Here is a 26,373-nt window from a genome sequence, read left to right as displayed (position 1 = left end):
CCTTTTATGAGAGCAGAGCTCAGCTGACACAATGGCAATTAGCTCATACTTTCACGGAATGTTAACTCAATCCTGAGCACTTGATATATTTCCGCAGGAGATATTTTACTGTTTTACTGGAAGTGGCACCCTTAAATTCGTGGAGCCACATTTTCTTGAGTGTGAAATAAAGGCCTTATATTTGTTTGACTGGCAAAGGTGTTTAATGGAAACATTGCTAAATATTTAGTATATTAGTGCGCTCTGTTAAATGACTAAATATTGAAACGATATAAAAATGTGAACATGGGCTAGACATTAAGGGAAGTCGGACTTTGGTTCAGACCTTTTAATTGGAAGGAATTTTAGTCGTGGACCTCTGTGACTTTTATAGTGGTACCATGATTTTAATTTGTTCTGTGACCTAGGTCACACCTCAATTTACAAAGATATCAAATCAATTTTCGCCGATAAATTCATTGAAATGCCATATATCTGTTCCAGCCATCACAATTATTTTGTTCCAAGAAAAATAGCACAGTATCAAAAGAAAATATAAAGAAATACAGAGGTTATACTGTATATACTGTAGGAATAGCCTAGTGCGCGACACTAGAAGCTGGGATCGAGTTGGCCGGTCTGTCTGAGTTGTGGCCTATAGCTGCTCCTTGCGAGAGTTCTGAGAGTTCTATTGTATTAGGTGTTTGTCCCTTTGACAACAGTCTTTACATTCCTTTGTTTGCTTAACTTTTGTTTCCTGCAATAAAAAGCCAATAGTGCATCAGCAAACGTTGCTGCCCTTGGCCACAACCAAGGGTATAACACCAACTTATTTTCTCATTTGTAGTTATTTTTCCCCATTATCGGGCATTCTCAGTCATGTGACACTACATTTCCTGTAATATTGACGAGAGTGAGTATTCAGACCTGGTGTTGTTCTTGAACTTGAGGAAGTAGTGCAGGCAGTTGATGCAGTGATGTGGGCCGGGCCCTTCACAACCATGCTCATTGCATTCGGAATCACAAGGGCCTGCCGAGATACATACACAATCACACGCAACCATCCATCCATCCCTCCATTATCCAATTTGCTTATCCTCACCAATTACAACTTAATGCAATGTGACAAATATTCCAAGTTTACTTACCGTTGTACTCCTCTGTGAACTCTTCATCGGTAGGCGCCACAGCGTCGGTGGATCTAGTCTCAACAGACATACTGCGTAGGGATGAGTACGGGTGCACCGAGGTCCCGTACAGCACAAGTGACCACTCCTTTAGCTTTCCTGAAAATACAGCAGCACCATTTTATTGTTCAATGCCAGGATGCGTTTGTCATGTATCAGATTGTTTGCTCTTCAAATTCGCGAGCAGTAGCAATTTATCGTATGCTTTCAGTCCAGTATCAAAACAGTGTTGTATCATTATCGCTTTAAAACAAACTATAAATATCGTGATAAACAGCAATCACTTCCATCTTATCATATCTTTTAGTTTAAATGATGAAGGGGGCCACAATATATATATATATATATATATATATATATATATATATATATATATATATATATATATATATATATATATATATATATATATAGAGAGAGAGAGAGAGAGAGAGAGAGAGAGAGAGAGAGAGAGAGAGAGAGAGAGAGAGAGAGAGAGAGAGAGAGAGAGCTTTAAAAATGCAATATGGTTAAGTTATCATGATATACTGTATTGTAACACAATACCTTACAATACAGTATCAATATGGTTATGTATTATTATCTCGTATGATACACTATCGACATTAATGCATCGTATTAGCGCTTGCAATTCATTAGCATGTCATTTTACAACGCAATATTGATATTGCGTTTATGCTACAAGAGAAGTGTTTATTGTGTTTGCATGCGTGCATGTGTTCACTTGTGTGTTAATTTGTACATTCACTCAGGCTATTTTATCCACTGGCAATTGTAAAATTACAACCATGGTTACATAAAACACAATAAACACATGTTGAGCATTATTATCATTATCATGACATATGACAGTGACAGTAAAAAAAAAAAAAAGGTATTACAATGGCAATAGTTTTTTTCTTGAAAATAAGAGCCTCACATGAACATGCACACGTTAATATTATAAAGTAAAATATTCACTTGATTCTTCTATAGCAATGTTTCCATACCAGGCACTTTTTGGCTGCGCAGCTGAGAGGGGGAATCATAAATCTCCAGCACCCAGTCACCCGCTGCCTTCTCTCCCCAGCAGTGGGTGGTCATGAACTCCCAGTTCTTAAACCCCTCCATGGAGTGATCAAACAACCTGCATGACGAGAACACATAAACACACAAAGGCAGTAAAAATTGATGAGGTAAGGGCTCAAGCACTCTTTCCCAGCAAATCTCTTCCAACACAATTGCTATTTCTCATGAACACAGCCACTTTCGTCACGTTGTGTTTGAGCTTTTTATGACAAACTGCATTTATTATTACCTTGGTTAGGGGTTATAATGCCACCTTTTGTCTTCAAGCGAACATAATGCAAAAAGAGTGGGGAGCTGGTCGAACTTTCTGTCATATCAATCAATGATTTCCTTCAAGAATTAACAAGAATGTATTGAATTTGATTGGACTAATTTATTTATTTTTTTATTTCTATTTGGAAAAAAATATGGTGTTTCATTGCAATCATATTTATTCATCTAATAATTTTTTTTAAATTAATTTCATAATTAAATTAATTATTTTTCATTTAGAAAGACAAAAAAATTAAGAGATTTAATTGGGATGTAATTTCTTGTTATCTGTAATTTAATCAAAGTTTAAAAAATACATTAATATTTCAAATTCTAATTCCCGGCGATTAGCGGACAACCAGTTTAGAGTATACCCCGCCAACTTCCCAAAGATGGCTGGGATAGGCTCCTGCATGCCTGTGACCCTCGTGAGGAAAAGCGGCTTGCATAATGAATGGAATGGACAAATATTTCTCATGAATTGATAATCTTCCACAGCACATCCTTCTCTACCTGTTGGCCAGCAGCTGAGATTTGGTCCCCGACGGTGAGGTCAGGTTGATTGACAGGTCTCCCCGGCGTGGATGTGTGATGGTGATGCGCACCACCACGTGCTCCAGATATATCACGTGATGGTTGGGGTTGTCGGTGCAGCCCGTCGCCTTGTACACAGAACGCACCACATGCTCCGGGCGGATTGTCCTGGAGGCATCATCAAGCGTCATTAGATTGCACTGATATGCAAAGAAAATAAATGCAGTACAGAGTGAGAAGACTAGAAATGCACCTCACTAGACTCATTTTAAGTGGGGCCTTGACATAAAGTGTAGTATGCAGACCTGGACTTGCTTTATTGTCAGTCAATAAACACACGGTCAATACACAAACAAAACTTAAATTCAATATCTTAGCTGACTGGAAGAAATGACTAATCGTTAGAATGACTAGGTGAATACGAAAATAAGTATAAATAAAATAAAGCGATGATCATATTGCACCGTCAACATTATATAAGCAGCATTGGAGCACTTATGATAAACTCGTAGTCCAGGGGGATCTCATGGGATGAAGGATTCTTTTTATACATATATATACATACATATATATATACATATATATATACATACATATACATATACATATATATATACATACATATACATATACATATATATATATATATATATATATAAATATGAGTGTTCTACAAATATTGGAATTTTTGTTCTAATATTTCTAGATTTTCCTAATATCGGCTTTTTGCATCAAATATTTGACGAATTATGTTCACATTTTTGCCTCATTCTTGTATTTTTAGAGATGTTTGTTTCCTATGGTTTTAGTATGAGCTTGTTAGTGCAACATGACTTTAGTGACTGGTCATGTGTCACGCTCACGCAACAAACACCCATCAGTTGTTTTGAGTGCGTTTTGGAAACAAGAGCGCGTCATAATTGCAATGTGTGGCGTTGGGCAGTCAAAGAAATTCACAAGCGTCATAGGAGAAGCAGTTAGAGAAGAAGCCATGAAGCCAGCGTCTGTTTGGCGAGCATCCACGCGCTCATGGAAGGCTGTTATAATCAAGACCATCTTGTCGGCGTTGGAGTAACAGCTGAGCCAATTTAACATATCTGCAGAGAAAAGACGCTGAGTTACACTTGCTGGAAAACGCTTGGTGTGTGTCAGGACGGCTGGAAAAGATCTGAACTTATGCTGTTATGTGCTTTATTGCAGCCGCTTTTCCCCCGACTCCATGAAAGCACCAGCTCTTTTTGAAGACCTCGAGCCAATGCAGATGTTAACCATTGAGGGGAAAACTGCTCAGGGCGATTCCAAGCTGCGAATTTAGCTGAGTACAAGTGTTTCTTCTGCATCGGAAGAGCCTGAAAAAAGGGCGAACCTGCTATGTTTTGCTTGTCACATACGTATCGTGTTACAATACCAGATGTTCATATGATTGTTGCGCTTAATGACTTAAACATGTGTACTAGTAGTCCTCGTGTGCCGGAATCTCAGCCTCCAAACTGGCCTGCAAGACGTGATTTCCAATGTGATTTCCTGCTTCCTTCAATACTGCTTTCGCAAAAGGACAAGCTTGGTTCACATGGATACCCCAGACTTTATGTTATTTGGTGAATAATTACAACTAGTATCATTTGTTTGTTGCAGTAAATGAACACAATCTTTTGGACAAGTCTGAATCCCGCAAAATAATCATAAAATGCCAGAATGAGTATTTTTTGGGGTACGGGTTCTTGAGCCTTTGGGGTTTTACTCATAATAGACATGCCAGCCACATTTCTTGTTGCTAAGTGAAACTATTTGGGGGGGGCTAAATTGTGTAAAATGTCAAAATGTCTGCCGTTTGTGTCGTCCAATGAGTAAATCCAAATTTGCTCCACATATACCAGGATGAAAACTAGAATGCTTCACAATCTAGCTTCAACAATTTTTCGAGTATACATGCTTTAAATTTGGTCGCACTAGTTGGTCCAATCAGATTTTTAATGTGTTGTTGAACTTTTTTTTCCTGTTGTGGCAGATGTTGATGCATTTAAATCACAGTGGGGGTTGTAGTCTTGACGATCAGATCGTGTTTTCAAACGTCAAACTCCCAAGCTATGGGGCTACAATAACCAGGAAGTACTCTGGCTGCAGCTTTTTTGGGGGGGCGGGATCCCGCCCCTTCTCTGAAAAATTACACCATTCGGCCTCACGGGGTCAAAGCACTGACCCTTGATGAGATCAGCATTTTTCTGTCCTTGTTACAGCTAATTAGGACTCGCAAAAAAATACTTGTAACGACCTGCACACATCAACACATTTCATAATTAGCATTTGTGGTGACTATTGTTTTTGTCATGCAATTAGATAAATATTGGTTCTGAACTGCCTTAGATGATATGGGTCGCACAGTTGGATACTGTTTGCTGTTTTTTTTTCATATAGTATTGATACTTTCTATAAATGTAATGAGATAGTGGTGGTGTTGAACAGAGGATTAAGTCAGCTAAATTCCTACTGAAGGCCCAGGTACCAATTGCAAGGCCTGACGCTAACATTTTTTTAAAGGATTGCTTTTACAGTTAACAGTGACAGCAGGCTGGACTGCTTCTAAAGGATTTGGATAAACACACATTAATAGAAGTAATTAAAGAACCAAGACGAGAGCGGATTTAACCCCCCCCCCAAAAAAAATCAAACCAAAACAATAAAAAACATGTCAATGCAAAAAAAAAAAAAAGAAAAAAAAGCATGTGGAAAACAATGAAGGTTGCGTAAGCGGCGGCTGGCCGGGGGAGTCTTATGCTGGCTGGCGAGGCCATGACAGAACACAGACAACAGAACCCCCAGCGGACGCACAGCTGATTACTGGCAGCCCGACTGGACAAACTCGTGAGTGAGCGCGTGCACACAAACACGAACACACGCGCAATATCTCAGCCCATCTTGCTGGTACGACTACAAACAGACGTTAGCGAATGCAGCCCGAGAGGCCAGCCAAAGTGAATGTGGGAACACAGCGCTGACAACACACATCCGCGCATACTCTACATATTTTTGAAATAAAATTAAACATGTTATTGTTATGACAATTCATGTCAAATACAAGTGGAGTTTTCAAAAGTAAACCTGTATGGAGAAACAGCAAGAAACCAAACAGATTGGACAGACCACATGAGTCGCAGACAACACTGTGTAGTGACCACATGTCAGAGTCTATTTGTTATTAAAAATGACGCCGCATATTTGTGAATTTTTGCCAATCATTTCTCAGTACTGTAATTTCTCAAGAATGGCAAAAAATTGGGACTGTAATATATATGTTCAAGCAAAACAAAGAAAATTTGTCAATGTGTACATATTTACTGATACGCAAGCCTTCAGAAAAAGGTGTATGTTCGTTGAAGTGTGCTTTTGGGGGTTCTTAAAGTACATGGTTGTGTGATTCTCAAAAATTCACAATATATCTATTTTGTATTTTTGTATAATATTTCTGTCTTATTGTTTTTATTTTCTAATATTATTTGTCAATTCATATAATTTTTTCCTAATCACAAATATTAGTGCATTTGTGCCCAATTTAAAACTTATTATTATAACTATAACTATATATATATATATATTTGAATGAATCCTATGACAGATGTCATTGAGTGTCATTCAGTAAATTATGTCACATTTGATACAAAGTTGATTGTTTAAGTTGACAAAGACATCTTGAATTTTAAATTCAAATAAAGCGTTACCCAAAATGCATTTTAGTACAGGAATTACACAACATTGTTTTATTAAAAGAAAATTGTCCACATTTTTTAAGAGAATAAAGGCATCTTTTCCAGAATAAAAGGTGTAACACTACTAGCATAAGGTCCTATCTTTGAAATTCACTTAAAATGAAACTTAAAATAATACCTTCTTCCCTTGTTAAACTTTGTATAATATTATGTATAATATTAAGTATAATATTATGACAATATGGCAAAATGCTATGTTTATGGAGACGAAATCTATCTTTGTTCTTGTAAAACCTGCAAATTTTGTTTTTAAAAATACAACTTTATTCTAAAAACTTTTTCAAAATGTTTACACACTGAATAATGCTGGGTTTTTTTTATTCCCATTTTATTTAGGGTTACATGGGGTAGTTCAGTTGATTTAGGTTATATGGCATATAATATAATGAGGACCTTAAAAAAATGTTACCCCTTGTTTAAGAACTCCTGCTTTCAACAACTAGAGTGGTAACCCACGAAACTCTGCCATTCAACAGTAGAGTCAAACACAATCATATCACACCAACACCAGGCGCCGGTGTACAACTACATAATCCTGATATGGGCTGATTAGTGCAATGGAGCAGAACAGACAGGATGGTGAAGATGATGATGATGTTGATGATGAGGAGGAGGAGAAGGAGGAGTAGGTGGACGGGGAGGGGAAGTAGGAGGGGGGCACTGCCCAGCAAGCCCCTCACAATCTAGCGCTTGGCTCGAGTTGAGCCTTGCACCGAACAGTGCTCAGGCTTTCAGCTGCATCAAGGATAACAAGCTTTGAAGCCCTGGCTTGCACTGTGTGTGTGTGCGCGTGCGTGTGCGTGTGCGCGCGCGTGTGGGGGTGTACAAGCTTGCACAACCACATTCTCAAACACATGGCGGGTGGAGCATAAAGAAAAGAAAGAGAAAGAGAGAGAGAGATAGATAGAGAGAGAGAGAGAGAGAGAGAGAGTGCAAGAGAGGGGGGGGCTCGGAGAGAAAATATGTATTCAGCCATCAATAAAGGAGCTCAAATTACAGTGGCAGCAACATTTAACATGTAAGTTTTTGGGGATTTTTTTTTGTATGACACAGAGGCGCACGAAATTCCAATACTCAAAATACAAAGAACAGGAAGAGTAATACAATACAATAGTCACTCCATGACAAATTGCCCAATGGGCTGAACCAAGCGAATTTGGAGTTTAATAAAACTTGCTGTATTTTTTTATCGCGATGACACGACAATAAATCTCAAATCTTAGGTCAATAGGAGCCTGGATTCGGGGGCGACGGTCCACCAGATTTTAATATTCTGCAAAAAGGGGCGTGGCCACCTCCATTTGAACCCTTACAGCGCAGCAATGACTCAATCTTCACAAGGAACAACAAGGAATCCAATGTAGCAATCATTTAGAAGATTGGTTTATATATTAGTATTTCATTTTGACATAATTTGACTCCAACATAATTCTTCATGACACATAATCTTTCACATGTTCTCTAAAACATAACATTTCAGAGGGTTTTTTTTGTTGTTGTTTTTTTTTTAGCAGCAATCAGAATCCGATTTATTGGCCGAATATGGAGAACACGCAAGGAATTTTTCTTTGTGTTGTCAAAGCTTGTAACTTGAAACAATTGCAAGTTGGGGCGCTCCTAAGCCAAGATACAACTTTACTACACTGCATACTTCCTCTCTTAACCGCGCTTTTTGAAGCATACCTTTCACATGGAATAAGTGCATCCAAAAAATTTAAAGAACAACTAACCCATTCCTCCAAAATGGCTCCCTTTTGGCCATCTTTGTCCACATACCTGATTTGTCGGTCGGCGCTCTCCACACAGACGTGTTGAGGCGGAACATGCTGCGAGGGTAGCTGCTTCCATCGCTCCGCCTCCTTCACCATGGCCTCTGCATCCATTAGGCCAAAGCCGTACAGGTGGCTAACTGTAGTCGAGATACACAAACAAGCACAGACACACGCACACACAAAATTGTGTGTCATTAAAGTCACATTTAAAACAGACCTGTAATGGAAAATGCACTTTTTCATGTTTTTTTTATTTAACTAATTTTGTCGCTGGTGGGACCACCCACCCATCAAGTATGAAACTATGCAATTAGGTGCAACCAGTAGTGGTAATCCCCCGCTTGCATGCAGTTCATTTTTCACAAATAAACTTACTTTTCCTGTGGAACCTATCCTCAGCCATTTGCTGGAAACGTGTGGTCTTTCTAAAAAGCCTTAATATGGCATAAGATGCCGCCAAGCCCGGTCTAACAACAGAGTAGTAGTTTGGTGTCAAGTAAGTATGCTGAAGTGATTCATCTTGACTGAGGCATGACCTCTGTGTGTCGGTGAGTACCTAAGTTTAGCCTGTGTCGTTAGTCAGTGGAAGCACATGTGCACTTCCGGTGCATTTTCCAAATGTGAAAATTTGAAATAATCTGTCAAAGCTTTTGAAGCGATGTCAAATGGCATGTGGTCAGACAGCAAAGAAATGTCCATACAAGACAGAAGTTCTGATCATACAGAGGATATGAGAAGCAGCAACGTGAAAAACACTTCACACACGTATTGACTCAAATATAAATTCCTTCCATATTACTCCCAGTCACTTGGCCCACGCAGACTGACCCTGGTGTCTCTCACACAACGTACTGTACGTAAACACCATGCGATCTGGTGTTTATCTGGCAGTGTTTCATTTCTTTTCAAATGATCATTTTCACATACCTTGATTTAAAGCATAAAGAAGGGATGGATAAGAGACAGCAGAGAGAGTTATTACAAGAGTGTGCGACTACTTTGGTACGTTGGTAGAGGTGCGGGGCACGACCCTGAATGCCAAGGTTGGCACAGAGAGGTGTCCTCGTTAGTCCAACTAGTATTACCTAATAATAATGCTGCGTCAACAGCAGCAGGGTAAGCTAAACTTTTCAATATTTGGCCGTTAGCCAAGCTGAAAGACAAAACATATTTTTGAATTCTTATATTAATTGTAACCTCAAATGGAAAATCGGATCGAGCATTAAGGGACAGGCTGTTTTTTTCATCATCCTTCTGGCATCTGCTCGTTACTAAAGGTTACTTTTATAAAAACCTTGGGCCATTGGAAACACATCAAAAATAAATGGAGTCATGGCATTAGTTTTGCACTCTATGGAGACCAATTTTATTCAGAGATGAGACGATGACTATGAAGGAAGGAAGCGGAAGCACAAGCAGAGATGACGTAAAGTTGCGTCATGACGTCTGTGCATTGCCGTTGCAATCGGATTATTTAAATGAGGAGGTTAAATCAGTCCTCTCAAACCATGTGAACAGATTGATGTAATATTGACTGCATGTAAATGAAGTCTATGGTCCAGTGCAGCAAAGTGGAGACTGTGGGGAATAATAATGAACCCTGGCTAAGCAGGTACCTCCTGGTACCTGTTTTTACCAGGGGAAAAGCGTCCAACGGGAATCGACCCTGGAATTACTTCTAATTGATGAAGCCGGTCATATTCGCCTTGGTCTAATAAGTGGCCACTGCAGTGTATAATACATACCGTTATAACCAGCAGCATTGGTCTTCCAGTCGGGAGCGCTGAGGTGTCCGGCTCGGGAGGTCTTCACAATGATGTGCTGAACATCTCTCCAAGTTAGAAGAGGACTAGAAAGAGGTAAACACACAGACACATGAGCTCATATGTAAACATAAGATGGGCGAACACAACATTGTGGCGTGACCGCATGTCTTGTTTGACATCGTTGTTTAAGTTGCTACACCGATTTGTGTCAAACTTGGTAATTCATCTGAGACTGGTCATAAATTTGGTGCTGCAGTTTCTCTTTAAACACCAGAATGGATTCAGTTTCAAAGATGTCATGCAGCTCCACAGGATAAGGTGAATGTCTGCTATTTAAAGAAATATGGTAATAGAAACTAAATGATACCTCTATTGGGGGTTGATATCAAAATGTTAAGCAGGTTTTCTTCCAGAATGTTGTCTCTTTTAAAAGGTCAGCATGAATTCAACTTTACAGGTGCCAGAAAAACAAGCCTCACAAAGTACTGGAGTGAAAGATGGTCGATAAGAGGGAGAAAAGCAAATGAAATGAAAATGATGCAACCGCAAAATGGAGGTGGAAATTACAGGAAGACTTAGCTGGAGCTTGTTGAGGCTCATTCATCTGCGCCACCCCCACCCATCCGCTGGCCTCTCTGTTCTCACGTGAGATCCATTACAGGACAGGCAACCATGTGTCACAACTCCTTTCATGTCCCCAACGCTACATTAAATAGTGGGGGGAGAACCGGCAAGTGGGTCACTGTGTTTCCTGGGATTCCCTTCCATGTCCGTATGTCAGCCAGATGCTTCCACGCCATCCAAGAGTGCTGGCTTCACTTGCCCTGAATGCAATTGTCAGCCAACCATTGTGCGTCACGAGGATAAAGCGTTATTGCGTGACAGTCAAGACAAAAGGGCTGACACCTGAGGACACTGGGCCTCATAATACAGCACTGGCACAGGATTACAAAGTAGACAATTTACAAAGGGTGGTGTGAAAAAAAAAGGATCAGAATGTAAATTTCAAGCCAGTATTTTGCTCACAAAAAGCTATCAAGAGTGCTATCAAGTTAATTGAAATAAAAGGAAGAAGAAACCTTCCAAAATAAAAGCCGTGATGGTGCAAAACATTGCAAATGCTGTCAGTCACATGACAACCGGTGATCATCTCCAAGACTTTTGGCAAAACTACATGGCTCAGGTAAAAACTAATCAAGGCTCACCTGTTTTGTGTTTGGTTATGTGACATTCCCAAGCTGAGACGTGATTGGCCATTACCTTGAGCAAATGCTATCTATAAATAATAATAAATAAATAATCAGACAACTCTGTTTAGACTAGGAAGTGTGCGGAGAGCATATTGTGAAGAAAATGACTGTTGACTCCCTCTTTAATGGGATGCATCGGAGTATATATGTTTATTTTTGGATCATACTGAGAACCAAACTCAAGAAATTTGATTTGATACACTAGTAATTAGATTTACAGTATATGCTTCGTCATGCAACGGTTTAAAATATTGCTGGATATATTTTCCTCAAATATTCAAAGTAGCAAAATAACAAAACACAAACAAACAAACCAACAAACAAATAATTAAATTAATAACTAAATAAATATGAAGGCCAAATGAATTTCAGCGCAGATCAATATTAATGGTTCGTGGGGGTGGAGTAGCTGGCAAACGTGGCCCCATAAATGTTTTATGGTCATTAATTAAGAGTGGAATGGCATCGTTATCTAGGTCACAACAGCCTTCCTCTCATAAACAACCCAATACTAATTAACGAAGCAAAACTACTGTTAGCGGCAGCTGCAGCAAATCTGAATGTTTTAATGTGGCTTCCTAGAGCTACGGCGACGGGTAATCAAGCTTGAAAAAAATATGATGCACAAAGAAATAAATATTTAATACTCCAATGATGCAGATTAGTAGTGCATCAAATCTATCCTGGATCAAACTGTTGGCACATCACATCTTTATTAATTGTCCCATCGCCTATAGAAGGGGTGGGCAAGGTAGAGATTGCGGGCCACAAAGGGCACACAAGCATGAATGTATCGAAATCAACTAAAGTCTTGACAGGGACATATTATGCATGCATTTTCCTAGAAGCTTAAATTTTATACTGCATGTCGTCATGCAGAAGTTGTGCCGTACCACTATCGTGCAGAGGAAAACCAGATTGACACATTTTATGTACGCGTCAACCATTATCATTCATAAACATGTTTTTGTGAGGTCATTGTGACCTTGTGATCAGCTCCCCTCTATAGTCGAAGCCTTCTCCGTTTCACTGAAACTTTGGAAAGGTTTTTTAAATCTAGGAAAGCACACGATAGCTGGTTCATCACATTGACATTGGTTCATCAGATACCATCTGATACCTACACAGAATCTGGCAAAAGTGATTACTTGCCTGCGTGTGCATGCATGTTCATCTATGTGGATTTGAAGAAAAGAAATAAAAGACAAGGAGAGGAAGTAGAAAGGCAGGCGAGCAGTGAGTCCGCGTGTAAAAAATAATCTTGTTGAGGAAACAGGCTTACGTGCCCGGCTAGCCAAGCCAGGAAAAGCCGGAATATTTTCTACCGCTGGAGATTAAAAGTGGATTATCCGGGTTAAACTAAATGACCTCAGCTAATCGAGGAGCTGGCACATGACGGGCAAAAGTCGCCTTAATCATCTATGATCGGCTTCATCGATTCATAATTTGCAAAAAACACATTCCCATTCAGCGCATAAATCTGAACAAAAAACGCTGTCCAACAGCATCAGTAGAGGCGAATGAGAGTCTCTTGAATTCTACGGGGGATGCAATGGAGAATGAGCGTTACCTGTATTTACTTTGATATATTGGCTTTTTGTCACGTTATGTTGTCGTTTGATTCAAGCAGAGACTGAAGCAGTGACTCAGGTGGAGAATATGGAGACTAATATGCAGCCCCATTAAAACTCAAAGCAGTTACTTTGTGACAACTTGCGACTGAGAGCAGCATATCAAAAAACATACCATACTTTAGCCAAACTCACTGGACTTTTGGTGCCAATTGGACCGAGCATGGTTTGAATGGGTTGTTCAACTCAAATGAGTTGCCGTTACTAATGCAACATGTTGAGGCGTGTGATCTCCCGCCCTCCATCAATGAGGCAAGAATGTAAGTGCAAAAGGAAGGAAGGGGAAGGGGCTCTTACTTGGCTTCCAGAGCCAGAGCGATGATGGCGGCAGCCATGGGAGCTGAAGCCGAGGTCCCAGTGTGACTGTCCGTGCAGCGGTGCCTCAGGTCTGTTGTGATCTGCATGGTGAGAGAGAAACAACAGTGACGCAGCTGGACCCTCATATACACCCAAGTCCGCCAAAGAATTCAAACCTTCAGTAGATAGGGACCAAGCCCTGCCACAGATAGCAAGAAACCTGAGTAAACGACATCATCCCCAAAAATGTTGATAATTTCTGCAATTTAAACTGAAAATATACCACAAACAAATGATCCCCAATCTATTTAGTACAGTATAATTTCAAAGTGATCATATGATGTTATTCTTAAAATAAATGGCTTCCAAATTCCATTTTAAGCAAAAGTTTGTATGAGTGCATATGGTGAGGACTGTGCATGCGCGCACACACACACACATACACACACAACCACACGCACACACACAAAAACACGCACGTTTGTCTCTGCTCTTTAAAAGAGGCCTCCAAAAAGGTATAATTTGAGGTATCGTGCCCATCTATGAGTGTTAGGGTGGTTGGTAATGTTTATGCTGTCAGGGACTCTCTTACTTGCAGCCTTAAGAAGTTGATTCGGAGGCACAGCCAGGAGCTGGACAATCCCCAGGAATCATTGAGGCCAATTTTTATCATGGACAGAAATTTGCATGTGTTCTTACAAAATACAGATTAAACAGAAGTGGTACAGGGGCAGACAAGTTGTCATGTTTTGTGGAAACAAAATTTACATCAACCTGGAGTTTCTTGATGATTTTTGGTAATCAGATGAGGCTCACTCACCTCTCTGGTCATGTGGAAGCCGAATTCATAGCCAAGATAATAAGGGATACTTCAGGGGAGGAGAGCGAATCAGGCAGCAAGGTGTACATTTGGGGCTCATTTTGAAAAGGCAATAAATTCTAGACTAAAGGGTGCATATTTTCAGGACTGGATTGTTCTAAAAGCAAATTAGATTTTGTAAAAAATGAAGCAATTCCATCACCAGGTGTAGAAATGGTTTGCAATGATGTTGTGTCAGCCTGTTTAGTGCACCAAGCAGGACATTATCTTTCATTTCGTAACTTTTCTCTTGTCTGCACTGCTTCCAGTGCTGTGTGTGGATGCTCCGATTCCCGGCAGGTCCTGGTCCTTAACATCTTTGAAAAGCGAGGTTTCATTGTACCGCTACTTGGATCATGGCATGCTTTGGCCAAATCATATGGACCTCTACAGCAAAGCAGACTGTGAGCCAAGAGAAAGTTTGGCTAGCTCCTCGTCTGAGCCCGCATCAAAGGACCTTTGCTGGACTGAAAAGTTGGAGGGATTATCCCAACACAAACACACAAGCACTAAAAATGTGCTGTAGCACAGAATGTGTTCAAGTAGATTAGAGTGACACGCAAAATGGCTCATTTGTACAAAGCAACCAGGTTACTGTGTGTGTCCGCTGGTAGCGTCAGCGTGAGGAATGTAGCGGGAGTGTGCCAGACAAGGTAGATAACATTGGCTAACTGGCATTTTTCATCCCAGAGGACTGTGGTTATGATGCGGTCAAAGTGGGTCAAGGAAAGTGGGGTGCAAAATACCTTTTGGTCAAAAGCTTTTCAAGTCCAAACCTATGACCTGCAATTCAGAAAATTCAACCTTCAACCCTTGAAAACTAAATGAATTCAATCCACTTGAAGGTGAACCAAAATGAGTACAATTGGTTCATTTAAAAATAAGTCTGGTTCAAAATTCATCGGTCTACCACAACCCAGTCCTTATAAGTATCTTTAACACAAAAATGCACCTCATTCCAAAGTCCTCATCTGATTGAGACTTCAAAGCCCCTCATTACCCCTCCAACCCAAGGTTCCAGCTTACAATCTTCCGGTCGTAGTTCTCGCCACTGCTGTAGGTGGTGGTGAGCGTTGATGAGCACTCCTCCAGGTACCAGGGCTTGCGTCCGCTCTCAGCCGTGCTCGAGATGGAGATGGTGTAGATGGAGTTGGTGTAGCCATCACAGGAACAGTGATCGCGGCTTCGGCCACCGTTGCCCGAGGCCCAAACAAAAATAGAGCCGCGGCCCTTCCTCCCCTAGGAAGGAAAGAAAAGAAAAAACACTGGATGCTTGTTTTACTTGATCATCAAAAGAAACGAAAAAAAAAAAACACTGAATGCTTGCTTTACTTAATCCTCATTAGCTCTTTAGTGATTCTTTTAGAGTTCCTCAGAGGGCGGTCACAGGCTCTGTGGATCAATAGCGATCAAGAAGAAGAATCATCTTCATTTGTCATGTACAAACACGTACATGAAATTTGATCGCTGCATTTCATCCATCATAGTCATGGACTCAGAAAACACACTGCTAGTGACGCACACTGGAGCACGGAGCCACTAGGTGAGCAGTTTGTGCAGCGGTGTCTTGAAGGTGAAAGTTCAGACGAGAACTCCGGTGAGGTGTGGAAGGGGGGCACAATGTCGAGAGTTTTTGCTTTGCTGGCTGCCAGTGAACTGCATATTTCATGTGGTTCTCAACTGACACTGGCAAGACGGACTGTAGCTTTAACAAATAACTTAGACGTAAGACTAAGCAAAACATTCTATTGAGTCGCCTCTGGATGAAAATACTCAAACATTTTTTTTTATTACGAGACAAAAGCAGTGTCTGAGGAGCAGTTGTGGGAAGTAACAAATAATTACCCCATTACAATACTTGTGAACATTCTTCAGGTATCTTTACTTGAGTTTATTTTTCTGACGACACTCTACGTTTGAAAACCGGTACTGTATCTGGACTTTGTACTCCCTTGACAAAACTGGCCCTTCATTTTTGATGACATGACAAAAAATACGTACATTAAAAATGTGAAGACGGCCACGGTTGAGATCTTGATTGAATGAGATTTTGAGGTCTTGTAAGGCGTAAAAAAAAAAATGGCACAGGGGCAATATCAAGGAACGTGAACCAGGAAGCATTAACAACAATGTCGTAACAGATTGTGCCCAATCAGTGACCAGATTTAAGATAACTGTTTGATTTCGACTCTGCTCTAAGAAAGATACATGGCAAATGTGTTGCATCTTAAAAACCAGGAGCTTCTGACATTCAAAGCAATAAACCATGAACACATTTTGATAGCCAGGGTTGAAGCTGCCAATCCAAGCCAGTGTGGTTTAAAAAAAAAAAAAAATGTATCCAAGAAACGGGTATTGTATATACTTTATATACATTGCATATTGTATACACGGTATAAATACGTTTTTCGTTTTACTTTTATACATAAATATATCTAAGAGTGTGTATTCCTTTTAACTTTACTTTTAAGGAATGGAATTTAATGCATACTTCTACTTTTAACATTCATCTTTCTACAAGTATTTTTACTTTTTTTACTTTTATTTAAACACAGAGTATGAGTACTTTTTTTACTATTTATTGCACGGCATCACTTGTCTGTCAAAATATCGAGAATTGCGAGCATTGTTACTTTAAGAGGAGACATTCTGCATTTTTCATCACTAAAAACAGTCCTAGGTGTGTTTCAAATGAAAACTGTCAAGAATCAAAGCACAAATTGTATCCTTTTGTTTTACCATTGCCAGAGTATGAAAAAAGGAAGCCCATAAAGAAAATTCAAGAATTATATTTTCACACATGGCGGCAGCACTTTATCACCAAGATCCAAAATTCCACTTGTCAATTAATGTAGCAGATCCATTCAAGTGGTGCATGCAGCAGATATATTACCAAATGCAAATAATAGAAGTGGGCATTCCGTCAAAACTGAACTCTACTCTCGATTTTCAAAGTAGTATCCATCCATCCATTTTCTTGACTTTGGACGAGTCCCTAGCCAATGTTAGGGTACATAGCTGTATAGACAAACAAGCATTCACATTCACACTAAGAGACAATTTAGAGTCTTAAACAAACCTAACAGCAATGCTGTTGGAATGTGGGAGGAAACCCGAGTGTCTGTAGAAAACCCACATGAGTACGGGAAGAACATGCCAACTCCAAACAGGAAGGCCAGAACCCAGATTCCCAGATTCAAACTCCTAACCACAGAACTAATGTGGCCCCTCCAGGTTTGTTTGCAGGATTTGGCAAGAAACACTAATAACTAAGGATTTTCCCCACTTTTGTGAACACTTCAGGCAATTTTCAACATTTTCCTTAATTTCCCAGTGAATAATACATGAATCTTAATGACAAGCTTTTGCATCTGTTTTGCATTATTTAGTATGCTGGCAAAATTCGAGATAGTCTCTATGGTTAATTTAAAATTCACTTTTCAAGTTTTACTCACGTGATCTTGCCTCAGCGCAGTAAAAGAAGATTCCAGCATTTATAAACGTTTCCTTTTTGCACAGAGAAGGTTGGAAATTGCCACAACTGTGCATGTTTTCACACAGTGAATCCCAGAATTGGATAACTGGATGTACGGCAACATGGTTGGCAAAGGCTTTCAAAACAGGAGAGCAGGAGAAGCAACTGTCAAATTTTACACTTTGGTCCAAGCCTTCCTTCAGACACAGACGTCACTCTGCCTTTCTTATGGCTCTTGTATTACCAACAAAGATGGAAAATTGCCACGCAACTTTGTCTCCACCGTGGCCAATTTTTCAGAAACTGTATGAAAGGGCAAGATACTGAACCCCCAGTCACTCCTGATGTGGTTTCGACAGTCAGTGAATGAGCAACGGTGAATGATAGCAAATCGCAGCTTACACAAAGACAAATAACCATCTGCTCTCACACTCACACCAAGGGACAATTTAAAGTCTTCAAACTACTATATGTGAGTATTTTTTCTTTTTATGGCTTTTTACTTTTCTTCCCGTTTGAAAAAGAACACCTTACTTTTTAGTCCTTACTTCGTCAAAATAATTGCATATTTGTTTTCACAAGACACAAGGTAGAAAAGACGTAAGAGAGGTAGAGCCATCACATATCGAAATCTTGATTGACTAAGATTTGAGGGACCGCAAGATGCAGGAGCGTGAACCAGAGAGCATTGACGACCAGGGCAAAAGATTCAAAGAAGTAAAATAGTCCCCTTTCATAGTTTCACAAATGATTTGTGGTGTGTTATGACTTGTACCAGTCTAAAACCCACAAGAGTCCGCCAGTCAAAAATGCTGCATCTAACCAAAAAAAAAAAAAAAAAATTAATTAATTTGTCATCACTAACTAAATTGGCTTTTCTTGGTAGCCGGTTCGCAACGTTAGCAAAGCTATGTGACTATGAATATAAATGGGACACTTGATTGACCTTAACAATAGCATTTGTAAAACAGGTCTGCGTGTAAAAATTATGTCAACATTAAAATTCACACCCCTAAAATAATCTGAAGTGATTTAAGGGCTTTTTTGAGATGACTAAAGCCACATATTGGCACGCCCGTTTTGTGCTCAGTAACTAACTTTTTGCTTTTGTCTGTCAACATCTTAGCTGTACTGTCTTAAGATAAAGGTGAAGAGTTGCTGACTTTTATGGCTTTAACAAGCGGACGACTGAAACTCCTATTTGAGTCACACGTGCAGCTGCAAAGTCCAAAGGCCGCGGCCCTTGTCAGGTGCGTCTCAAAGTAAAATGTCCATTTGCGCCGTCACCGAGCTCCATGCTAAACTTAAAGAGCCATCTCCGCTTAGAGTCAAGCAAACAGGAAGACATCAAGACTTAAGACATCCAACAATGACCTTTGACACATTCTTCCAGGTTCAAACTTCCACTAGCCTACTTTGTCTTTGTGGGACGTGTGACTCACTCACCTAAAGGGAGAATTTTTTTGTCGTTCTTTCCGACTAAAGATCTCAGGTCAATTGCGCCCCTCATTTATCAGAACAGTTTTACAGCTGTGTATCTTACATTAAAGGAATAGTTTGATAAAAACAAGATGAAAGTAGTGTTAAACAACTTCTCATGTCGCACGTAAGTTTTGGTCGGATGCTGCCATTTTCAAGTACGTGATCATCAATGTCACTATGCATTTACATCAAGACAGAGCATGCCAAGACAAGACACAGCCTGGCCACTCCGACTGAACTGACGTTTGTTTTGGGTGGCAAAAGAAATAGAGCACCACTGTGATTCAGAATAAAATTCTACACAGATTAAGCCTCTTAATTACAATTGCGGTGTTTATATGAACCATTTTCTTTCGTTTTGGTCATTAAAATCTTTTTTCAAGTGGGTAAATAAAATAAGCTTAATTCTTATCTAAATAAGTCATTTAGAGTTAATAATGCCCCTAAATATTGTTCTCTAATTGGGAATGTGCATTTGAGCTTCCATCTAAATGGTAAAAATCAGTTATAAGTATACAATTTTATATGAATTTATATTGCCATACGTCTGGACTAGTTTATTATATTATTTTTACAAGTCATTGATATAATTAACAAAATGTTATAGTCAAAATTCCTAATACCATTAATTTTTTTTATTCAAGTTTAACATTCTTTTTTGTTTTATTCAACACAATCAGCGCGGGGTTTACCCCTAGCATGTAACGTTGATCATGGCAGGGAGGAAGAGTAGATTTTTAAGATGACACAATGCGTTTGCTTTTGTGGAAATACAAGACTGGATTTAGCAAGAAAGGAGATTATCTTGACCTTTGCCAATGCCGAGAGAAATGTAACCGGAAAATGACAATTTGTCGACGCATCTGGACCAGCATCATAAACAGCAACAAACCCGAATGAATCAACAGTGGCGGCTGCTGTGCAAGGTATTGGGATAGAGCATAAAGGTGTTGCTGCTTTATTTATTAAAAAAAAATCATCATTAATCTTATCGTGCTCGAAGAATGATTTATTACTAACACACGTTTTGTGCACAAATTGGTGCGTACGTTCAGCTAATGAATGAAGTCCTTTGAGAGAAATATATCGAAATTGCCTTGATCATATCCAATTACATTGTTAAAAAAAAAGCTATATAAAGCATTATCTCAAATTTTTACATGTATTGTATTGGTCAAAAAATCTATCTGACACCCATAATTTTCTGACTTTGAAAAAAAAAAATCTTCGCATTCTCTTTTATCATACAGTAAGTAAAACTACCACTGTATTTTTTCCAAAATATTAGCTTTTTTTCCAAGATATTTTGTGCTTTTTTTTTTAATTTTGGATCACGTTTTTCATGATTTCGTCTGGGGAAACGAGTTCCTCACCATGCGGATGCCATTCTCAAAGGCCTGCCTGGCCAGAGCTGCGGGTCCGTCCACTGTCTTGCCATCATCATCGGGTCCCCAGCTGGCGCTGTAGATGTCTATATGCTGCGGCTGCAAGCTCAGAGACTTGGCCTCCACCATGTCCGTCACATCCCCGTCCAGCATTCGCACGCCTGCCGCACAAAATAACACACCACGAGGGATGACTCGGGTTATCGATAAACGCTAACATTTTAAACAGTTTGGATTACGTTTTCAAATTTTCTTTTTGTTTTTATACTATACATTTTTCTTGTGTTTAGTCTATTTTATAGCCAATACTTGTTTTTTGTTTTAATATTTCTCCTATTTCTGTAGCTTTATTATATTTCTGAATACTAGTTTGTGTCTACCGGTAGAATTTTTTTAATGTAATAATTTATTTTTATCTAACTCCTGTATCTGTCTTACAATTTTTTTTTTATTTTAGCATGAGAAACAAAATGTTTAATATAACAACTGAGGACAATTTTCATTTATTTCACTATAAACTGAGTGAGTGTTTCTAAATGAGCCACCCAAATAAATTATTGAATTAAAAACCCTGATAAGCCCACCTCCTATTCTGGCGTTGTAGGCAATTCCCACAATACAGTGTGAGTTGTTTGCAGAGGCAGCCACTTCTCCTGCACACCGTGTCCCGTGTCTGAGGAAGAGACCACATTCAAGTTATTACACCATCTAACATACACAACAAGTCACACGAGGGCAACTATGTGTCCACACTACACAAATGCAATACTAGCTACACATCCATGCCACATGTCAACACAAACGCACATACTCGGGCAACATTCCAATAGTCAATGCAGTGGTGACAAAAAAAAAAAAAAAAAAAAAAAAAAAACCTTACCTCCAGCATACAGACACACACACACAGCAGCATCCCCCAAGTGTCAAATCATCTCCCAACCCAAAGTTTGCACGTGCTATCATGAGCCCCTGTGACCATGTTGAAGTATCATTGAGCAACATGCTCCACACCCCATTGCTCTGGATGCTACATCATCAGAAGGTGAAGGGAGACAGTATTTAAGCGCTTTGGGTACCTTGAAGATCGAAATGCGCTATACAGGTGAAAACCCATTTGCATACAGACAAAGAGAGAGAGAGAGAGAGACAGAGACAGAGACACAGAGACACAGAGAGACAGACATTTCTACACATGCACGCAGGCAGACACGCGCACACCTCCTGCAGAGAACATCTGCATCTGCCCCTACACTCCCCTCAGTTATGGGAAGGCTCTGGGGAACACACCAGGGTGCTTTAAGGTCCGGGGAAATATTACAGAAATGTGTCTTTTTTTTTTTTTTTAAACTACCATCTCAAAGGTCCTCAAAAATAAATTCCTTAAACCAAAGCTCAATAAAGCAAAGGTCCTTGAATTGTGTAAATCCATGACTTATAGTTGCCAACATTTTAGGGAAAATAATTTATGCCTAAAGCCCATTGAACACAGAGCAACGTGATTGAATGTGACTAAATTGTTGTTCAGTGTGCTGCATTTTAGTTTTCATGATGTCTGGCTTTACAGTGATCTCAAACGTGAATTGCAAGCAAAAGGCATTGCAACATAGCAGATGTAACAGATAATCAAAAGTGGCATGGATCACATGATCTTTAACAAAAGAAATTACATTTCTACGAACCAACCGAGATCCAGCCAGCTGCTGCCAGGTTGTACCGAGCACAATAAAGAATATACACCTGCTAAGTAGTACCAGGTACAGTGCAATATATGGGTTTGATTTCAGTTATTTGTCCCCCACCCCTTGGTAAATAAAATCATCAGCTAGAAACTGCATTTTATATATGCTTGTGTTGTTTCAGGGTGATATTAAACTTGGTTTTGATGAAATGAAACCTTTGTGAGAGATAAATATGCAAAATACACAGAAATCAAATACTTTTTCACAGCACTGTATTTGTTGCCCTGTTTACTGCTGCCTTTATTCTCTTTTTTGGCCCCCCTTCCCCGGCTTGCAAATTAGGTGATGATGGCCGAATTGGAAGTCGCTGTCTGAACTCTGTAGCAACTGACCGGTAAAAGATAAGAGGTCGACCACATCCTCGAGGGCGCTGCTTTGGAGAGTTCAGCATTGACCAAGTGGGCAGATACCCCACGTCACTGAAGTCGTCAACTTGCAACAATTCATTTGATTGACTTTCACATTATTTCAAGTAACATTGTATAACACCATCATATGTGGTAAATGTTGCTCATTCAGAATCGATTGCAGCCAGATCATCCTGGAAGTGGGATTCCCCCATCTGTGGTCCCTGCTCAGGGGTTCTCATTTTTCCCCAAATGGGGTTATTTGAGTTCATCCTTGCCCTCCTGGGGGTTAAGATCAGGGGATGTCGTTATATTTGTCAATGTTTCTTGTGATTAAGGGACATGAAAAAACTGGACATGACGTGTGAGTTTTGTGGCCTACAGCGGCTTCTTGCTGGTATTCTTATTTTGTATTTGTTTGTTTCACTATTTGTCCCTTTCAATAAACGTCAGGAAGTGCATCAGTGATTGCAGCTCTAATATACCATGTGCATCTGCATTACATTTGTTTGCCGTAATTGCTCGAGTTTTTTTTTCACTTCACTCGAGTGGCAGCGTTTATGAAGCTAGCTCACACCTCAAAACACAAAGCCAAAAATCAACCAAGCCACAACATGTAACAGGAACTGAATAAGTCAGTGGTGAACCAACATCCAGAAACACATTGTGTTCCACCTTTGAGGTATTGCTTAATGCATGTGTGGCCTCAATATTTAAGTTTTCCCACATGTCGGCACTGATATTTCCCATTTGAGCATCTGGGATGGAAGACGTGACACTGCACCCGAGCGAGGATGACGCTAGCCGAGCAGACTAAGCTTTGATTATACAGGCAGCGGCGCGTTGACTCACATGTGTCAGTGTACGGAAAAATGAACACAAGGCCCATGTTGAATGAAAGTTTTGCATTTTTGTAACAGATTTAAATCACTAGCAGTCCCCTTGGTGGTGCGTAATGAGCCAAACTGGCTTCAGTCGTCTTCCCTCACTTCATTTCACTTTACTAATCCATAAAATCTTCAGTCTGGCCGTCGTTCCGCTCTTTGTACTTTGCTCGTATTTTCCATTTTCCACACATCTGCGTCTCACTTGTTTCGAGGGATGAGGCCAGAATAGAGTTGGGGCAGCCATAGATTTGCAGGCACACTCCCATCACACCAGGCGACCTCACTCTTATGCTCTGCTGTGTCATCTTAGTGTCTCAAGCCCATCAAAGAGGGAAAAAAAGTTCACTTGCGGCAACTACAGTAAAACCACAACGTTTTTTTTTTGTCTGGGCACATTAAACACGACAGACCCAAAATTAAATCAGGCTAACTAAAGTGGCATCTGTCTGCCGCATGTCTCTTTTAAAAACATGTTTACACACATACAGTAGAGATGGCAACTGCTGGGTTAGCTTCTCACATTGACCAGCAACCGACAAGCTATACGCAGGTACAGTATTTACCTGCATTTAAAATTTGTAAGTGGCTACCTAATTTCAGCCCACATCCAGTTTTAAAAGGTTTGACATCATTGAAATCATTATGTAACTAGTTTTACACAAAGTTGGATGTCATTTTTAACTGCAAGCAATTACAAATGTATAGAAGCATATCATGTTATTCGCAGAAAAAAAAACTCACCAAATCATGTTTTTGTGCATTTTCTGAAAAGCCCTAAGATGCCAAAAGATGGCACCAAAGCCCTGTCTGAATTGGAAAGTAGTACAGTGTGTGTCTGTATAGTTCCGCGACTGGTGTCACAAACAGTCGACAAACTATGCGTTTTCCCCTTTAACGTGGACCAGCCATCAACCAGTATGTCTATTCTCTCGCTGAATCAAAGCGAAGAGTGAAAAGTTGTGGCAGGACAACTCGTGGCTGCTCCAACAATCACAACAACAAGCCTGCTTATAATGCCCCCAGCATCCAACCGTTCTTGTTCAAGAAGAACTGTGCTGGTGTAGACAAGCTCTGTATGCCGGGGTGGAGCTAAATTTAGCTTCTTTTTTTTTTTTTTTTTTTTTAACGGAAAGTCTTTGCCATGTGTGCATGAACACACACATTTGGGACAGGACTCGAACCCAGGGTCCGGCGGCCATTGCAGTCTGCAGGATGATATTTTACAGTCCGCTACGTGACAGCCATTTAATGTTAGTGCAGCCTCCTCTTTTTTTTTTTTGCTGTGTTATTGTCTTGGGCGTTTTGTGTGCATGTTTTTTTTTTTTTAAACATGCTACCATAGCTCAGGCTCATGACAGCTTTTGGTGAAACAATAATTCTTAAGTGACGCCGAGTGGACAGATAAGATAACCTGTCATCCATTCCCAGTTAGTCTTGTCTTTTTCAAAACCTGACGTGAAGAGAAAAAGGTTGGTGACGAGAACAGCCAAGTTCAAGAAAAACAGGAGAAAGATTTTTTTTTTTTTTTTAAACACACAGGCACCCTGACATGGCCTGAATGCAAAGAGAAGGTTGGAGTGCTTAAGAAGTCAGACATCATTACTAAATTGAATTAGCTGAGAAGTACGCAAACAACATGGAAGATGAAAAAAGAGATCAAGTGACCAATCCTTTTCTCGTTTTTGAAGAACCGTTCTGACCTGTTATTTTAAGATCAAGAGGATTGGATTAGTTGTACTTTTTTTTGCATACTTGAACCACTTTTTTGTGGAATTCTTGATGCGGACCAGACACACCCAGACTCAAGCTCCAGAATCCACTAGGATATACTCAATAAAGTATAAGACTCCAGTACATCAGCTTCTAACTTCACTTCATTTTGCCATGCAGGATTTATTTGCTTACTAAGTTAACTACTTCATTAAAATAATTTTGAAAAGATTTTAACAAGGTATTTAAGTTGTATTTTTTCTCTATTGCATCTTTCATTAAAAATCAATTTATTTTTGTTTGTTAATGAATACATGTTTTATATTCAGACCACACTTCTTGTTATTGCCCCTCTCTGTTCCTTCCTGGGGCATTGCAAAGATTGCTAAACATTGGCAAAAATCCTTGAGAATACTTCTGTTGATGCTGGGTAAACAATACAAGCATAATTAAAAAGGTACAACCTGCCATAAGACTCCAGACGTAAACTAGCCATCAGCTATAATGTGACATATTCACATGAAAATGCTCATTATTATACATAATTTTAAAATGGTAAGTATCGATTTGTAACACCATGTTAACCAGAGCCACTCTCTCATGTCTTTGCTGCAAAACAACTGCATATGCTCAATACCTTGTCTGCAAGGCGAATGCGCATCTGTGGTAATCCGGGTCATCCGTGATGCAAAGCGGGTACATATGAGGTACATGCAGGATTTTGTACATGTAAATTATATTATGCAAACTAAAGAAGCAAAACAAAAAAAATTGTATTAAGGTTAAATACAAACACAATTAAATATCAATAACAATAAAATTTTAGTTTTCTGGAGCACAACACGTTCCTCTTAAGTTATTCATATGATTTCAGTCCCGCTATGTTGAAAAAAAATGGATTAATGCCGAAGTAAAGTGAAATATGTTTATGTTCAGAGATAAGCATGGGCGCGATAAAAAAAAATTTTAAAAATCAAATCGAAATGATA

General features: G+C 39.6%; 1 protein-coding gene across 2 annotated transcripts in view; it reads right to left on the bottom strand.

Annotated features, from left to right (window-relative positions):
- LOC148344301 (proprotein convertase subtilisin/kexin type 5-like) overlaps positions 1–26,373 on the bottom strand; it is an 89,349-nt gene that overhangs the window by 39,564 nt on the left and 23,412 nt on the right. For both annotated transcript variants that reach the window (XM_088296208.1, XM_088296198.1), the window contains exons 6-15: positions 21,286–21,374; positions 20,690–20,862; positions 15,386–15,598; positions 13,501–13,601; positions 10,302–10,405; positions 8,561–8,693; positions 3,000–3,188; positions 2,156–2,292; positions 1,128–1,265; positions 907–1,009 (exon numbers count right to left, since the gene is read on the bottom strand). In XM_088296208.1, coding sequence (XP_088152334.1) covers positions 907–1,009; positions 1,128–1,265; positions 2,156–2,292; positions 3,000–3,188; positions 8,561–8,693; positions 10,302–10,405; positions 13,501–13,601; positions 15,386–15,598; positions 20,690–20,862; positions 21,286–21,374 — 1,380 coding nt within the window. The remainder of the gene's footprint in view (positions 1–906; positions 1,010–1,127; positions 1,266–2,155; positions 2,293–2,999; positions 3,189–8,560; positions 8,694–10,301; positions 10,406–13,500; positions 13,602–15,385; positions 15,599–20,689; positions 20,863–21,285; positions 21,375–26,373) is intronic.

Source organism: Idiotropiscis lumnitzeri, chromosome 1 (genome assembly GCF_059441095.1).
Source record: "Idiotropiscis lumnitzeri isolate Australia: NSW breed Sydney's pygmy pipehorse chromosome 1, RoL_Ilum_1.0, whole genome shotgun sequence".
Taxonomy (NCBI): Eukaryota; Metazoa; Chordata; class Actinopteri; order Syngnathiformes; family Syngnathidae; genus Idiotropiscis; species Idiotropiscis lumnitzeri.
The sequence above is the reverse complement of the archived record's forward strand: the minus strand, read 5'-3'. Positions and strand labels throughout refer to the sequence as shown.